Source organism: Hordeum vulgare, chromosome 1H, assembly GCF_904849725.1.
Source record: "Hordeum vulgare subsp. vulgare chromosome 1H, MorexV3_pseudomolecules_assembly, whole genome shotgun sequence".
In the NCBI taxonomy this organism is placed as follows: domain Eukaryota; kingdom Viridiplantae; phylum Streptophyta; class Magnoliopsida; order Poales; family Poaceae; genus Hordeum; species Hordeum vulgare.
In genome coordinates this window covers 449,499,804-449,516,610 of record NC_058518.1, presented here as the reverse complement: position 1 = coordinate 449,516,610, position 16,807 = coordinate 449,499,804, and the positions used below count along the sequence as shown (strand labels likewise).

General features: G+C 46.1%; 2 protein-coding genes across 2 annotated transcripts; both read right to left on the bottom strand.

The window, feature by feature from the left end:
* Positions 1–3,213: 3,213 nt before the first annotated feature.
* On the bottom strand, positions 3,214–5,604 carry LOC123444299 (indole-3-acetate beta-glucosyltransferase-like). Its single transcript, XM_045120985.1, has 3 exons — positions 4,930–5,604; positions 3,570–4,238; positions 3,214–3,467 (listed from the first exon to the last, which is right to left on the bottom strand). Exons 1-3 carry the CDS (start codon positions 5,572–5,574, stop codon positions 3,354–3,356), a joined length of 1,428 nt encoding a protein of 475 aa, XP_044976920.1. The 5' UTR covers positions 5,575–5,604; the 3' UTR covers positions 3,214–3,353.
* Positions 5,605–12,537: 6,933 nt separating this feature from the next.
* LOC123444310 (ADP-ribosylation factor 2) lies at positions 12,538–16,600 on the bottom strand. Its single transcript, XM_045120997.1, has 7 exons — positions 16,451–16,600; positions 15,815–15,975; positions 14,652–14,722; positions 14,249–14,368; positions 13,830–13,948; positions 13,452–13,533; positions 12,538–12,897 (listed from the first exon to the last, which is right to left on the bottom strand). Exons 2-7 carry the CDS (start codon positions 15,960–15,962, stop codon positions 12,892–12,894), a joined length of 546 nt encoding a protein of 181 aa, XP_044976932.1. The 5' UTR covers positions 15,963–15,975; positions 16,451–16,600; the 3' UTR covers positions 12,538–12,891.
* Positions 16,601–16,807: the final 207 nt, after the last annotated feature.

Below are 16,807 nucleotides of genomic sequence, written 5' to 3'. Positions count from 1 at the left end.
CTGGAGCTCGAGCTCGATCTCGCCGCCGTAGCCATCTGTCCCATCGCCGTCCGGCCGTCTGAGGGCACCCCCGCCTCCGCCTCGACCAGCCACGATCGCGAGGTGGATCGGCGCATCCATCCCCATCGACGCCCAAGACCGACGTGGTCTCCCGTCACCGGCACCGGCGAGGCCGTCGCCTCTGCTGCTCTCTGTCGGGATAGATGGGGGAGGAGGAAGAAGGAGGCGAGAGGAGAGAGAGAGAGGGACCAGACAGGTGGGCCCCGACCCTACCTATCGGAGAGAGAAGACCCGCCAGCTCGGATAAGTGGACGTGCCCGCACTGTAATACGTTTTCCCTACTCGGAAACGTATTCTAATATAGTGCGCGACCGGTCGTGCTATCAAGGACCCCTCTCTGAATATATTTTTTACACATAGGTCCCTGGCAGAGAAACCCTCATATCTTTTAATCCATAGCTCCGATCGAGGTGATTCCAAGGCCCACATCTTCGTCTCGTCGAGCCCGTCAAGTTGGTACCATTTTCACTATGTGTTCACACAGCGGAAATGACCAGTTTGCCCTTGCCGTAAATAGCCCCTCCTCCGAGAGAGAACTGTTTCCGGTGATTCCTTCCGCGAGCTTCTCGCACTTCTTCCCGGTGGATCCCTCAACCCAGGCAAGCCACAACTCTCATTTGCATAACTGCATTGCAATATTGTAGTTTAACCAATTACTTTAATCGCAAGTATAATTATGAGATTATGCAATGTTTATATAAATTCTGGAGTAGGTGACTACTATGTTGAGTACGGGATCGTTAGTAACTAGTATTTTACCCACTAGATGATGCCATGATGTTGAGATTACTGTCTATGATTATTTCAGGTTTCATCCGGCAGTTTGTGGATATGAATCGATAGCACTGGCTTGAGCTTATTGGTTAGTGGATTACTATGATATCGGAGTGTTAGCTATGACAAAAATATTATTCGGGGATAAGATACTTAGAGATTGATCTAGAGTCACCTGTCCGGGCTTAACCGTGCAACCACATTTGCCGGTATGGGACGGCCTTGACTTGGTCTGATCGCGTGTTCTTTTATCGGTACCACCAAAGAGGGAAGGTTATGCGCACGCGCTACCCTGGCCCGGTGGACGGTGATAATCTTGTGAGCCCAGTTGAGTTCTTTGGGCATGTCCCCGTTTGGCATAGTTTAGTTTGGCCACGACGGTGGCAGGTGTCATGAGGGCACAGGGGCCACCCAGGGCAGGACTCCGACGGAGGATGAATGCCGGTGGTACGATGGGAGAGTCACCGGTCAGACAAGTTTTGTTGGAGCAACACTGGTCCACCCGAATGGGATCACGAGGTCAGTGCTTCATGATGTGGGTAAAGTGTGCAAGCTCTGCAGAGTGTCAAATCTATTTGAATAGCCGCGTCCACGGTATTGGACAGCCCGTCCAGACCTCAGTAGGTGGTCAACCATATTAGTGTTAATAATGATGGAAGAACTTGTCTGAGTATGGTAGCACTCGGGCATCATGCCGGTGACAAGTCTTGGTGTCTGTCTTGAGGATATTTGCTGAAGGTTCTTGGTGAGGTCACGAGTTGGTCACCACAGTACGGTGAGAGTAGCCTGGTATAGTTAATTTCAACTATTCCTTCGGTGATGATAAATCTTTAGCTAACCTTGATTGCTATGATGTTGTCTTGCCCTAATGCTGATGTTTGTTGTGAGCTTGCGAGTACATTCAAAGTACTCACCTGACATGTAATGCTAGTTTGCAAGTCATGCCATGATTGCTTGCTTGTCGAGGATCCCGAGTTGCGAGCTAGGATACGAGTTCCAGCCAGAGTCCCTGCAGAGTGGAGTTCATCACAACCGTCGTTGTTCCGCTGCTAGGATAGAATTTACCGTAGGCAGGTGTAGTATCGCTATGGCGATGTAATCCAAGTACCCTTGTAACCTTTTCCATAGTAATAAAGAGCTGATTTGTTCTAAGCCAACGGTGTCGTATTCCAGGAGACTTGTTCCTGGGCTGGAATACAGGGCGTTTCGGTTTCCTCTTAGCCGGGGTGCCACAGGGCATCTTCAACAGACGTGCGATATTAGCGCCGTGCCGAATAAATTGTATATTTTACGCGCGCGCACACGTTTCGGGTGCTTCAGCGAAGGCGTAAAAAACGCACGGGCGGCATAAATGGTTCAGCGCGCGGGCAAAACGACATTCGCGCCGCTCATTTCGTGCGCCCGCGCCGCACTGCCATCCTCTCCGGCCGCCGTGCCTTCGCCTCGCCATGCGCCGTCGCCAGAAAATTCGCCCGATGGACGGCTGCGCCGACATCCCCCTCATCCGTTTCTACGTCCGCGACCCTTCCGTCGTCGTCGCCGCCGTCGGTGCAAACCCTAACTCAGGAAGCTTTGGCTTCGCCTCTACCGGTTCTCCTCCAACCACCGGTCTCGCTCGCGGCCTTTTCATGACGCCATGGACAACCTCGGCGGATGGCGTCGCACCGGCGCTCGCCGTGAAGTCATGTGTCCCCCTCTTGAAGCTCCCAAATGCAGCGGTGATGAAGGCGGGCAAGGTGTCCGGAAAGAAGCACAAAGCGGCGAACAACTCCTCTAGGCGGCCGCTGAAGAAACTTGTTGCGACAAATGTGGCGGTGACCGAATCGCCGACGGGCTCGCTTGTTGCGCCGGCAACCGATGCGCACATGAACATGTTGTCAAAATGAACATGTTGCAAGCGTCTGTTGCTCGCGCGCGCTGAAGGTTTAGCACGTCTACTGAAACGACGCACGCGCAACTTTTTGCAGTGGATGCGACCCGTAAAAAATTGTTATTTCGACATTGTATTCTTATTTTAGCATGCAGTGCGGTTGCACGTCTGTTGAAGATACTCTAATTATTATACTTCTTATGTTCCTAAATATACACCGGTGAAATTTTAAAACAGACTTATATTTAAAATGAAGGGAGTAGTTTCGAACTGGGTTTTAAGTTCAAAACGGTGATACTTTTTATGAATCGGAGGTAGTAGTTTACAACTCGACATGGTGGAGCTTAAAACCACGACACAACAGATGATAGCGACACAAACGACACAAACTGCAAGCTACAACCCACATCACTGAGACTGACAACAGGACTCATGCGACAGATCACAGATGTGAGATGAGACGAGACTGGATGAACAATATCAAAAGACACAACCCTAGAAAGATAACCTCAGCACAGAAGCCTAACAAGCCGAGTCGAGAAGCAAGGACTCCATGCAAAAGCTCCAGCAAAACCAGTCCACGACCAAGTAATGCAGATCCACGGCCATATCCTCTAGCTACCCACTCTGAGTTCCAGTGAGCCTTTCTTTACTTCTCCCCGGCGCTAGCCCGCAGAAAATCCACGAACTCGTCCAGATTCTGGTCGGAGCTGCCGCCAACCGCGACCGCGGCGCGCGCAGCCTCGCTCCACCGACGCGCCGCCTCGAACGGGGAAGGTTCGGTGACGCCATTGTCCATGACGGCGCACGCGTACTCCAAGAACTCTCCCAGTTTCTTGTCTGAGGCGCCGCCAGGCGCGAGCACCGCCCGCGCCTCGTCGCTTAGCCGCCGAGCCGCCGCGCGGGCGGACGCTGCCCTGCAGTCCTCGTCTTCCATGATTGCGCGCACGCACTGCTCAATCTCGCCGCGTGGGAACACCCCCTCGGACGCGTTGCGGCGCGCGCGCACGCCGACGCCCCACGCCTCCTCGACGAGCCGGGCGTTGATCGGCTGGTCGGTCCACAGAGGCAGCGCCACCATCGGCACCCCGAAGCCGAGCGCCTCCAGCGTGGAGTTCCACCCGCAGTGCGTGACGAAGCAGCCCACGGCGCGGTGCGCCAGGACGTCCAGCTGCGGGCTCCAGCGTACGAGTAGCGCGCCGCCCGATGCCGTCGCGGCGTCCAGGAGGTGGCGCGGGAGCTCCGCCTCCTCGCTGGCCCTGACGACCCACAGAAACGGCTTGCCGATGGCGAGCAGGCCGCGGGCTAGCTCCTCCATCTGGGCGGCGCCGAGGTACGCGTCGCTGCCGAAGGATACGTAGACGACGGAGCGCGGGGACTTGGCGTCCAGCCACTTGATGCAGGTGTCCTCCGGGTCGAGCAGGTTGGCGCCGTAGTTAAAGCGGTCGGCGTCGCCGGAATCGTCGGTGTCCGGCACAGGAACGCACGGCCCGATGGCTCGGACCTTGAAGTGGCACTTGAGCCCATCCAGGACCTGAGAAAAGAAACAGCGAATGAATAGGAAGGCACAACTAATGTGACCCGATTCAAACCTATCAAAGATGTCTAAGAGCTACCCATCCCGTTCCATAGACAGAGGGAGTATCTATCCATAGTATTTGTACTAAAAAAAAAGTGGCAGCACAACTTAATTGGCACTAAGATGCAATATTAGATTTGTATCCAGTCAAACTTTACAAAGTTTGATCAAATATATATTAAAAAATATCAACATCTACAATATCAAATATAGATTTCATGAAACTACAATTCTAATGAATCTAATAATATTGATTTGGCATTGTGAATGTCAATAGATATTTCTATAAGTTCGATCAAAGTAGAGATATTTTAATTTCGAACAAATCTAATATATACAGACTAAAAAGATCAAATGAGAGTACAACAGCTAATTGAGTAGAATAGTATTACCCGTCTTATAATAAATTTGTTTGGATACAGATGTATCTACACACTAAAGCTTTCTAGTTACAAAGGAAGGAAGTAATTATAAGATGTTTTGGGTTAGTTATTAATACAGTCTATGTACATACTAAAACAAGTGAACAAACGCATTAAAACGTCTATATACATCGGATTCAAAAAAAGAAACAAAAGGAGTACCGGATATGTTGGATAAAAACATCAAGACCTGGAAGAAAAACATGCCTCCGATCGATCTTTACCTCGTACTCCAGCTCATCAAACGAGTTGACCAGAACCCAGTCACCGGCGCCCCGATCGGCGAACTGGGCGAGGGCGGGCGCGGTAAGCGCCGGGTACGGCCCGTCGTGGAACATGAAGGACGGGAACTCCCACCTCTCCAGCCCCGGCAGCCCCGCGAAAGGGTCGCTCCTGGCGCCAACTTCCCCCGCCGGCGGCGCGTCCAGCAGCCCGGAGTTGACGTAGTGGTACACAGCGCTCGCCGCACACGACTGGGTGGAGAACGGGACGGCCGGCAGGCCGCCCAGCTCCCGCGCCGTGCGCCCTGCCCAGTGCACGAACGAGTCGTACACCACGTGCGTGAAGGGCGCAGGGCCGTCGCCGGCCGCCGCGATGAGCGCGGCCAGGGACGCCGAGCCCGTGGACTCCAGCTTCTCCACGTACTCGTCGACGCTCCCCGCCGATGGGAGCCCGCCGTCGTCGTGGCCGTCGGAGATGGACGCGACGCGCACCGGGCCGGCGTCGAACCGGGCCGTTCTGGCGATGAAGCGGGTGACGACGAGGGTGACGGGCACACCCTTGGACGCAAGCCTCTTGGCGAACTGCAGCATGGGGTTGATGTGGCCCTGGCACGGGTAGGGCACCAGTAGGACGTTGGCCGTGGACATGGCTGGTTCTTTGTTGGCTGCTTGTTAGTAACGGGGAGAATAGAACGTCCGCGGTCTTAGGATGGATTGACGTACGTTGGTACCGCGGATCACCCCATTATATAACGCATGCGAAGGCTAACATGGATATGGTGAAAAATGGAGGAAGTTTATGTTGAGGTAAATATCTCCAATATCCAGTATGTGATCTCTTGTGTATCATAACCTGATTGTATAGAGATTCTAGGGATTCTAGGATCATTTAGACTGATCTCATTGAGATTGCCCTTGCTGTAAATATGTAATGTTAACTATATGTTGCATGCAATGCCCAAGAGGGAAGACACGGCAAAACATCTCTTTTGACCTGGTCATCACTCGTCAGAGCTTGATCCATCTTCTCCACGACTTCCCCGTGACAGGCACCTGCGGCACCCTCGTCTCCCAAACCGCCGGTGCCTTCGCTCTGGCAAAGCCCGCTCTCTCCATGTCGTCACTCGCCGGTGGCATCACTGTCCGACTCACCCGCCCCAACTTCATGTTGTGGATCCAAATCAGCTTTTTACGGAATAGCGCATAAACTGAGATTTAAGTTTCTCTCACTCTCGTAACCCATCATCTAATAACTACTCCATAATGCATTATCTTAGGCCCAAAGATGGTGAAGTGTTATATAGTTAACGTTCACTTAACACCACTAAGGGAATCACAATATTCATATCATTAAAATATCGAACAAATATCAATTTCACATGACTTGACTACTTGCAACATGACTTCTCCCGTGGTCTCAAGACAGTCTCGAGCACAAGGGGGTGCAGCCTGTGCGAGCGCAGAGGGCCCCCAGCTTTTTGGGGCCCCAGATTTTGCACGTAGTACTACTTACAAAAATTTGATGAGCCTCTTCTGAACTTAATACTTCCAATTGGGCTGCTGTTGTGTAGCATCTGGTGTGCGCCTGAAGTAGCCTGATCGACTGGGACGCATCTAGCGATCGATCGAAACGAGCAAACAGCAGAGCCACCGAAGCGACGTGCCAACGAAAATCTTGATCTTTTCGTCTGGTGGCCATGGGTGCCGCAACCGGCAGGTTAGGGCCCCTTGCTTCTGTCTTTATCGTCTCAGGAGGTCCAGACAAGGTGTCGAGGCAAGAATATCCTTTGTTGGTCTTTTTTATGGTCTTTTTTTTGCGGGTCCTTTCTAAGTCTCATCTGTTCTTCAGTTTGCCTTGATTACTTGCATCAGATCTCAATGAGAAACGGTAGCCGGCAGGCAGGATCTTAAGGCAAGGAAAGTTCAAGCCATCCCCTGATCTCCAAGTTCTTTAGTGTTGTCGCGTCCATAACTGGTGATCCCGTGAGGCCTTGTCTGTGAGTTCCGATTTTCTGCATGCTACTTACTTTTAGTAAAATGTCGGATATAGTTATTCTTCTCATATATTGCAAGATCCATGTCATGTCTTCATATAGAAAATATGATTTTGATCATCAAAAGCTTGAAGAAACAAAAATCGAGAATTTAACTTAGTCTGAGAAAAGAGATATGGATAATTCTCTATAAAAGAAACCACAAGTGTCCTCCCATAAGCAATCACATGATCAAGATCATGCACATGATAATAACATTGACAATGATCCTAGCTCCAAAGATGGCTAGGCAAAGACGAAAATAATGTTGAGGTCGAAACAAGTTGTGATAACATCGGGTCTAGTAATATTCAGGTTAACGTGAATACTTCACCTTTATTTATGTAGTTTTTTCTAGTTAAAGTATGGCCCATTTTAGAGTTTGGAACAGGGCCTCGGATATTGCCCGCCGGCCCTGCCTCAAGAACAAAAGTAATTACTCATAAGTGATAAACGTGCTCATGATCAAAGAGGTATTAAATAGCATATTGGATCTAAACATATGATCTTTCACCAAATAAACCACAAAGCATCAACTACAAGATGTAATCTACACTACTAGTCACCCCCGAGGTACCAATCTGAGGTTTCGGTACAAGATTGGGCACAAGAGATGAACTAGGGTTTTGAGAGGAGATGGTGTTGTTGAAGATGTTGATGAAGATTGGCCTCCCCAAGATGAGCAGGATGTTGGTGATGGCGATGGCCTTTATTTTGGCAGAAATGCTCCGACGAAGGACAAAAGTACTCCTGCCCAAGTTCCGCCTCGAGACGGTGGCGCTCCGTCCCGAATGTCCTCTCCTTATATTTTTCAGGTCAAACACGAATATATACCACAAGATGGTCGCCAGAAGTGGGCTGGGTGGCCCACTATCCACCAGGCTGCACCAAGGGGGGCTGGCGCGCCCTCGTACCTAGTGGTCAACTGGCAGCCCCCCTCTGGTACTTCTTTCTTCCAGTATTTTTATTTATTTCATAAAAAATCTCCGTGGAGTTTCAGCCCATTTGGAGATGAGCAGTATAGGTATCTTTGACGTAGCTTTTTCAGGTCCAGAATTCCATCCGCCGGCATTCTTCCTCTTGATGTAAACCTTGCATATTATGAGAGAAAGGTCATTAGAATTAGTACATAAAATGGTATAATGCATAAAACACTATAAATAAAAATAGCAAAACATGATGCAAAATTGAGGTATCACCCAAAAGTAATTTGTTTACCCACCATATGTTGCTTTTATGAGAGATGCAATTAGAGAACACTATGGCCCCTGGGTCTATTCACTTATATAGTCAGAAAACTTATAATTTTCTTGTTGTTATTGTTTGTCTATTATTTTATTTTGCAAGTCACAACTACCTACAATTATCTACACACCTCATTCGCTTGCAAATAACGATGTCAAAGGGATTAACAACCCTCTTGCCCACGTTGGGTGCAAGTTGTTTGCTCTTTTGTGTGCAGCCGCTGAAGAAGGTTGAGGATTGATATTCTTATTGGTTCGATAAACCTTGGTTTCTTAATCAAGGGAAATATTTACCCGCATTATGCTGCGATAACCCATTCGTCTTCACGGAGAACCCAACGCAGTTCAAAAGTATCAATCACTAGATTCAGATATAGATGGTTCCCATTGAAATCTCGCTTCTCAATCAAAATGCAAAACGCAGCATGCATTGTATAAAAATCTGTAAGTCACCATATGACTTATTGTCGTCGGTACATTTGGTACAACCGACATATAGTGCGTTCCTTATACACAAGGATTACTCCTACACTGATGATTACCCGTACATGTTAAGCATGTGATCATCATAATGGCAGAATTTGAGATGAAGAACTTAGGTAAAACCTTCAGCACCTTCACTCATTCATTACGGACACCATGTTGTCTATATCCATATTACATTTTGAGAAATTGATTGTGGACAAGTCTTATCCATCCATAATTTCCATGGTTGTTCATTCTCTAGATGTAGAGAAAGATTCATTTAGACCATGAGGAGATGGAAATATGATGTCGAGACGTAAAGTTCCATGTGAAAGGACGTGCATGTCGCCTACAGGGGGGTGACTAGGTGCTTTAAAATAATCACGGTTTAGGCTTGAACAAATGCGGAAGAAAACTGACGTTTAATTTGTTGAGCACAAAACCTAAAACAACTAGGCTCACCTATGTGCACCAACAACTTATGCTAAGCAAGATAACTAACTAAGTGATAGCAAGATATATGACAAGAAACAATATGACTATCACAAAGTAAAGTGTGTAAGTAAAGGATTCTGGTAGGAGATAACCGAGGCACGTGGAGACGATGATGTATCCCGAAGTTTACACCCTTGCGGATGCTAATCCTGTTTGAAGCGGTGTGGAGGCACAATGCTCTCCAAGATGCCACTAAGGCCATCGTAATTTCCCCACGCCCTTGCACAATGCAAGATGCCGTGATTTCACTAAGAGACCCTTGAGGGCGGTCACCGAACTCGTACAAACAAGGTTGGGACAATCTCCACAACTTAATTAGAGGCTCCCAACAACACCGCGAAGCTTCACCATAATGGCATATGGCTTCGAGGTGACCATAAATGATCGGGGCAATCTTCACAACTTATTGGAGACCCCGAAGTTTTGCTCGGAGCTTTGCACCATAATGATTGAGCTCTGAGGCACCACCAAGCTTTTAGGATGCCAAAACATCCATGAAGAACAATCTCTAGGGTTGCCAAGTACCCAAGGGTAACAAGTGATGACGAGATGATGAATGTACTCTGCTCGCAAGCAGCCACGAAGAAGAGGGAAGTTCAAATTTCAATTAAGGCACCAAGCGACCACAGCCATCCATCGTCGATCCAACGCCCTGGAGACGCCCGTACACCTTCGCTCAAGCCGAATACCCCCGAAGGCGTTGATCTCCGATCCAATGGTCCCCCTAAGCGCGTGTCGCTGTGCTTGCTACGCTGGCTGCTGGAGCACTTGCCTCTCTTTTCTTACAGTTTTACTTTACCTTTGTAAGGCTATAAAGCCATGGATTCCACCTCGCTTTGGAGCATAACTTGTCTAGGGTTTCCCCCTTATGCGCCGCCCGTGTTCCTGGACGGCTTAGGTGCCTCTGCGTGTATTAGAACCCTATGAAATCTCCTCTGAAATCAAGCTGGTTGCACTCACTTTCCTGCTGTCAGTGTTGTTCGAGTTCATCAGACTCCTCTGGGTCTGACATGGCGCTGGCCAACTGCCCGCCGAAGAAAGCTGTTGCGGTCGTAAAGGTCTCAGATGCTGGCCATCACGTCTGCCGGGTTGCATAGGCACCAGGCTCAGTAGTAGAGTAGCAGGAAAAGTGATGACTACTCACCCATTCATCTCAATAAGGAGTATATGTAGTAAATCATAGATGCGTGCAACTGTAGTGCAGAATAAAAATAAATGATCAAACGTTTTGTGGGTTTATTGTTGCAATGGCCATCTTCAGAAGCAGGAATTTTATAGTTTGATTCCCGCATAAATCATCAAAAAGGGGAAAATATTTATGCTCCGGAAAGGGTCTTCATCAACCCAGTTGCGAAACGATCATATCTTTTGTATTGCCAATTACAAAATATTCAGCTATGATTCGAACAGTGGGTCATCAGCTCTTAATCTCCTGTCAAGAACTTAGTGTACAACCGGCTTGTCTGAGCACTGATTGTAGAGGGAAAAGGGCATCAATGAAACTCTGTTTAACCATTGTGGTTCGCTCAACAGCCTGGTCTAATTATTTGATTATTTCTCCTAAGATGTGCGCGAGAAAACAAACAAGCGTAATCTGAGTCTACATATTGTGATGATTGTTGAATAATGTTATCGGCTTCCTCGTATTATCCTGAGTCTACATATTCAGGATAATCTGAGTCTACATATCCTGATTAATTCATACTAGCAGATTATATTCCTACTTGTGGCAACCAGGCGTGGGTAGGAATAAACTCAGTGTTATTTCCATGCCAACCCTGCTTATTTAATTTGTTTCTGCCATGATTTTGATACTGCTGCTAGAGTGCTGGGTCTCAGAAAACATGCTAATCTGAATGACACTGTACTCTGCCTTAAGTACGGTTAAATGATGAACCTCATGTACTGCTGCTAATTATATTGAGTCGAGACAGAAAAATGTTTTAGCTACTGCTAACTATATGATGTAAGATATACAAATGTGTTAATATGATTATATGATTGATGATATTTCTTCGGATCTTATGTTTAAATACCCCGAACTAAAGACATACCTAAACTGTATTTGTTCAAATTCCCAAGGCTCAGGATGTACCTATGTGCAAAAATTTCTCTTTGTGTCTCTGATCATGCCTGGACTGGAACTTTCAATCCTCCAAAATTATCTTCTGTAAGGCCATGATAATTCCAAGAAGCTTCTCATGGTACGATATAATTGTTTCGTTGTTATTCTCCCATGTTTTACTGCTAACAAGGTTTGATGCAAGTGTCTGTTGTTCAGATCAGATCTAAGATATACCATGATACATTATGCAAAATTTAAAATCGGATCCATTCATGTTGGTCTTGTGTGATTTGTCACACTCTACATTCATGTTGGTCTTGTGTAATTTGTCACGCTCTAAAGAAGATAGACGATGACTTATTTGTTGGTTCTTTTTTCGATTTTTCCCCACATCTAACCCTTGTACTAATTCATCTGCTTTTTATGGGGACCTGATCTTACGAAATCACGGATGATCACACTTTGCCGCCACAAGTCTGCTCTAAACTATGCCACCTGCAAACATGTCTCAGAGCTTTCGAGCTTTCGCCTATCAAACATGTGTTTATGTTATGATGAACCATTAACTTTTGCTGACCGAGCATCTTATATTTTTTTCATTTAGACTGTGGCATGTGTCATGTTATTCATTTGGACCGTCATAAGTCTGGTCTAAACTATGCCACCTGCAAACATGTTTATGTTGTGATGAACTATTAACTTTTGCTGACCAAGCATCTTATATTTTTTTTCATTTAGACCGTGGCATGTGTGAACCGTCGCATGTACCATTTTCATTTGAATCGTTGATGATACTCCAAGGCTACTATCAAAATTACAATTTGCATATATACAAGGCCACTAACACTAATCGATGCAATATTAATGATGTTTGCCTCGTAGTACTAGCAAAGGAGAACATTAATTATCATTGCATACATGCAAAAGTGAGATCATTGGTTTGATATGCATGAGAGAAAAAATACACGTTAATTTACACGGTAAACAAGGAGACAAGTTGACACCTGTATATAAAAAGATAGGGAGTACTTGTAACTGATTATATGAGCCTTTTGTTGTTTTGTGTGATCAAGTTCTAACTTTGTTGCAACTACAATTCTTCTGTTGGCTTTTGAAGTTGCAAAAATTGCATTTTTAATTATAATATAGTAATTTTATAAGCCTTGTGTACCAATCCATGTGTATCAAATAAGTACGGATATGCAATGAGGATTGGTAGGGTGGAAGGAAGGGATTCACCAAATCCACTGAAATACACTCCTCCCCAAACCTCCCAAATCCACCTCTACCAAACAAAGACTAAAGAGACTTCGAAAATGTCTGTTGCACATGAAATCAACACCAGCGATAGCAATTCAGAAGAGACATGGCAGCCCTCACAGTGACAAACTATGCCAAGACAGGTCAATACTACAATGTCTGATGTCTGTCGGAGTGGCGAGTACAGAGCTGACATAGTAAAGACCACGATGGGGAAAACAAACAGCACCAGACAATTAAACACCCACGAAAACAATCTGATAGCTAGCTCTTTCACAAAGAGCTTTATCCTTCCAAAACACCCACATTATCTGTCAAGACTATATAGTTTATAATACGTAAAGGCAGCATTAGTCCGAATATCCAGCTTATCCAGATCCATAGAAGCCCCTGCCGAGATGCTTCAAGCCTATATCAGCAAATTACAGACAGGTAGTTAGTTGCAGAAATCAATCAAGTAAGACCCCAGAGAGGAAAGACACAAATCTCGGAAGAGCGCTCAGTTGATTCATTATCCCCAAATCTGAGTAAAACTAAACAGCAATAATAGAAGAGAAAATGCAGACGCAGCATTTCCATATATTACTCCGTCCGGAAATACTTGTCCTAGAAATGTATAAAATGGATGTATCTATAACTTAAATAAGTCTAGATACATCTATTTCTAGGACAAGTATTTTCAGACGGAGGGAGTACTAAAGCTGCCAAGTACTCCCTCCGTAAACAAATATAAGGCTGTTTGGATCACTACTCTAGTGATCGTTTAGATCACTAGAGTAGTGATCCAAACAGTCTTATATTTGTTTATTTCTATATACCAGGTGGCAGCATGAGGAATCATGTGTGTTTGCACTAATTCAAAACCATCAAATGTCCGTAAGGTATCAAATGGACCTAGCTGCCATAGTATGTATGTTCGATCAATTAATCAAATAATAAGGCAAATAGCAAGGCCCGACGCACCTTGTTGGCAATGTTGTTGGACAGCCAGTCAAGCCCCTCATACAACCCCTCCCCAGAGGTAGCACATGTGCTCTGGATGTACCTGAAATGATTATCAGAGCACAAGTTCAAATCACATATAGAAAAATCAAGTCATATTGGAGAAGGACATAGAACATAGGTTGGATTGTGTAAGATGAGTACTTTACTTGGTTTGGAAATAAGCTTTCTTAATTTGTGTAACAATAGTAGTACCACCACTAAGTGGTTCACTCATGTTTTGTTGCTTCCCATTTAGAAAAATCTACTTAGTATTTTAGATAGGCCTTGCTATTGGAGATCAAATCATAAAACTCTAGTGCAACAATCCGCAAACTTCCATTCACCATAAAATCATACCAGTGTCGCTGACGCAGGGAATGCAGGCCAAGCTTGTCAGTGATTTCAGCAGCATTCATGGCATTAGGAAGATCTTGCTTGTTTGCAAACACCAGCAGGACAGCATCACGCAGCTCATCCTACAACAGTAATACAGAATTGCCATCATCAATAATTGTGTCACTGAAATGATGATAAGAGCTAAACTTCCACAAGGCAGCATCTTAAAACAGTAAAAAATACTCGTACATGCATTCCATTATCAGAGAGACACCAGTGCATTTACTACTATGGTTATTATGCTAAGGATCATCAACAGACAAGAGATTACATCCAATAAGTATTCAACACCCTAGTGATGGAATCTACACAACATAAGCCGCTTAAAAATTTCAATAGTGATCTATGTGTAGACATTGTTTTATGCCCTGTGTTGATACCTCATTCAGCATCCGGTGGAGCTCATCTCTGGCCTCAACAACACGCTCTCTGTCGTTGCTGTCCACGACAAAAATGAGACCCTGGGTGTTCTGAAAGTAGTGCCTCCACAGGGGCCTGATCTGTATTGAGCAAGTACACAAAATATTAGATGACAAGCACACAAGGAAAAGAGATTATGACATGAAGATAGAAATATTCAAAACAGCACGATGGCATGTTCCAAAATCCAATTAGAAGATGAAGTTAACCAAACTATAGTGCCAACTGTTAACGCCGATTCAAAAAAGGCATGCACCTCAGTATAATTTCAATAATTCCAATCTTGCAACTGATATATAAATGACTAAACTAAAGGTATATGTGGCCAAACAAAACTTATTAGCCTTCAGGAAATTTGCTTACCTTGTCCTGACCCCCGACATCCCAAACGGTGAAACTAATGTTCTTGTACTCTACAGTTTCAACATTAAACCCTGCAGATTCAAAAACATTCAGATTTCATCAAGGTTTATAGACGGTGATGCCAAAGTGGCAAAGTAAAGATCTAGAACATGAACATAGTCAAAATCCTCGGTAAAATCAGCATTTAAAAAATAAGCATCTGAACACACATCAACACCATGAGCTGCATATTGTTGTTAATAGAAAAATATCAATCATGCCAAGCCCAAACACACAGTCAGAACTCTGACAGAAGGTTATGCTGCTCATGAGTTGGCCACTTTGGAATGATTCGGCATTTGCTAGGACTCATGGTTACTAAACATAATTGTTTTCATCCAATATTAGTAACAATGAAAATGACATGAATGTGTATGATCACTATGAGAGTGCCGACACGCCTGAATCTGTGTGATCACTATGAGAGTGCTGACACGTCTGAATCTGTGTGATCACTATGAGAGTGCTGACACGTCTAGATCGGTATGATCACAACGACGGTGCAAACACTCTATCCTGCCTTGACTGAACTCCCAGGCTCAATTATCAAACTTAACTTGGTGATATGCAAAACAATTAGCAGACAGCTGACACACCGGGATCCATACGATCACAATGATGGTGCAGACATTCTATCCTGCCTTGACTGAACTCCCAGGCTCAATTACCAAACTGAGCTTGGTGATATGCAAAACAATTAGCAGACAACTTGCAATCTTAAACAAGAATGGTTTGCTTTTTATTAGGCTTCATTTGGGCAACGAATTGTTGCTTTTCAAATGTAAAAGTTTCAATGTACTTACAGATAACATAGGGCATGATGTTCATTTACAAAAAGTAGCACATACATAAGCTACCAAAATACTCCTATGACACAAATGAGACATAATCAACTCAAGATCAGCTTAAGTTATCTTCATTATCAAAGGCACTAATGTTATTGCTAGGGCAGGCAAGACCATCTTGTCTCTAACTTGCTTACTATGGAACATTCATTACATGCACACGGTCCTAGGCTAAAGCTGCCAAACAAGATAAACATGTCGAGAGTATATATATTTACAAACTAGCAACAAGATAAACAACATGCTGTGACAGAAAATTGACCGAGAACGTGGGCTTACCGATTGTGGGGATGGTGGTGACGATCTCTCCGAGCTTGAGCTTGTAGAGGATGGTGGTCTTACCAGCCGCATCGAGACCGACCATGAGGATCCTCATCTCCTTCTTGGCGAAGAGCCGACTGAACAGCTTAGTGAACGTGAGCCCCATGTCCGCTCCTGCGCTGAAATCAAACGAAACAAATTCAAGGCCGAAGCGTCAGACCCATAGATCAACACAGACACAGGCTCGTTCTATAATAACAACAATAAAAAAATACTCCAGAATTGAAGCCACCCAACTAGATCTACAAGATCTGAGGGCAGCAGCGCCAGATCCACGCCACGGCGCACGAACAGCGCTAAACCGGACCAGATTCGCGACCGGCTCGCGCGGGATTCCCGAGCACCCCGCGTGAGAACAACGCTGGGCCGACCGAAGCCGGTCAAACGCGGCAGATTCCTCGAGCCGCACCCTCGAGAAACGGATCGAATCTACCGGACACCGACAGGATGATGAGATCGAACACACCCGAACCACTAAACAGGTGAAGCCGGTCACAACAACGAAAAATAGTATGACGAATCGAGCGACCAAACCACCGATCGGATCACAGGAGGGGCGACGGGGGAAGGAGAGATCCGGCGAATGGTGGTTACCGGGATCGCGACGGCTGCTGCCCTGTGCGTGCGGTCGCGCGGTCGGCTGGGTGGTCTCCTCTTCTCTTCCTTTGCCCTCCTCGCGCCGGGTTCCTCCCTGGTTTGGGATCGGTGGCAGGAGGAGGAGGAGAGGAATGGAGGAGAGAGAGAGAGACCGAGATGGCCGCACACGAGGAAGTCTATATAGGGACGTGCTTGGAGGGTCACCGGCAGGTGGGGCCGGATTTCTTCGTGGAAGGCGCATAGAAGGCAGCGTGGGCCAGCTGTTAGGTGGGTCCGTCTGTGTGCGGTGACATTAACTTTTTCTTTTCTTTAGGTGCGGTCACATTAACTTGGGCGGTAAATGTGGACCGTGTA

Excerpts from the sequence above, each read along its gene's own strand:
- LOC123444299 (XM_045120985.1), bottom strand. The coding sequence starts at position 5,574 with ATGTCCACGGCCAACGTCCTACTGGTGCCCTACCCGTGCCAGGGCCAC. Across the intron at positions 4,239-4,929 it reads TTGATGAGCTGGAGTACGAG|GTCCTGGATGGGCTCAAGTG; the intron begins GTAAAGATCGAT and ends TTCTTTTCTCAG. Across the intron at positions 3,468-3,569 it reads TAAGCGACGAGGCGCGGGCG|GCGGCGCGTCGGTGGAGCGA; the intron begins GTGCTCGCGCCT and ends TCCCCGTTCGAG.
- LOC123444310 (XM_045120997.1), bottom strand. The coding sequence starts at position 15,962 with ATGGGGCTCACGTTCACTAAGCTGTTCAGTCGGCTCTTCGCCAAGAAG. Across the intron at positions 14,723-15,814 it reads CACCACCATCCCCACAATCG|GGTTTAATGTTGAAACTGTA; the intron begins GTAAGCCCACGT and ends TTGAATCTGCAG. Across the intron at positions 13,949-14,248 it reads TCCACCGGATGCTGAATGAG|GATGAGCTGCGTGATGCTGT; the intron begins GTATCAACACAG and ends TTACTGTTGTAG.